General features: G+C 65.9%; 1 protein-coding gene across 1 annotated transcript in view; it reads left to right on the top strand.

Moving 5' to 3' along the window:
• Positions 1-222: 222 nt before the first annotated feature.
• znf608 (zinc finger protein 608) overlaps positions 223-826 on the top strand; it is a gene marked incomplete at both ends in the record, with an annotated part of 45,562 nt that continues 44,958 nt past the window's right edge. Inside the window, one exon of the mRNA XM_079222242.1 lies at positions 223-826. This exon is cut by the window's right edge and continues 353 nt beyond it. Coding sequence (XP_079078368.1) covers positions 223-826 — 604 coding nt within the window.

Here is an 826-nt window from a genome sequence, read left to right as displayed (position 1 = left end):
TTTTTTTTTTTTAACTTTATTGGTTTTCTTTGTGTTTATGTATATTTCAGAAGGGACCACCTCTCCGTCATGAGACCACCTGAGACCCAGCTGCCAGTCAGCCGGCGGACCGGGTCGGACCCAGACCGGATCCAGACCGGATCCAGACCGGATCCAGACCTCACTGCGGCGGGCCGACGAGGACCTGAATGCTGATTATTATTGTGAAGCGCGCGCGGAGAGATGAACCGCTTCGTGCGAGCCGGGGAGCGCGGAGGGCTGCTGGCGGACTGCAGGGAGCTCAACCACACCGCCTCCTCCTCCTCCTCCTCCTCCTCCTCCTTCTTCATCACCTCCTCCTCCTCCTCCTCCTCCTCCAGCGCCGCTGGCTCAGCCGACAGACACGCGGCCCTGCCCTCGCTCCAGACCCGGGAACCTGGCGGGTCGGAGCCGAGGAGATCCGCGTTTAAACGCAGCCGAGCTGGTCGGGAGGGGCGAGAGGAACCGGAGGCGGAACCGGAGGAGGAGGATCAGTCCGCGGCCTCGGGAGAGCTGCGCGTCGGGCTCGGGGAGCAGCGGCGTCGGGAGGCTCAAGGACGCAGCGCCGCGGGAGAAGGAGCGGGGATGCTGTCAGCGGTCAGCGGGGACGCGGGCGAGCTGCCCACGGCCTCCGCTGCGCCATGCGCCAGAGGGAAGGAGGAGAGGAAGGGGAAGAACGTGGTCCGGGGCTGGAAGAGGGACCGGGACCGGGACCGGGACAGAGACCGGGATAGGGACCGGGACCGGGACAGAGACAGGGATAGGGTCCGTGACAACGCCGCTCCTCCTCCCGCCTGGACGAGGAAAG

Source organism: Taurulus bubalis (genome assembly GCF_910589615.1).
Source record: "Taurulus bubalis genome assembly, chromosome: 8".
In the NCBI taxonomy this organism is placed as follows: domain Eukaryota; kingdom Metazoa; phylum Chordata; class Actinopteri; order Perciformes; family Cottidae; genus Taurulus; species Taurulus bubalis.
This window is presented reverse-complemented; position numbering and strand designations above follow the sequence as displayed.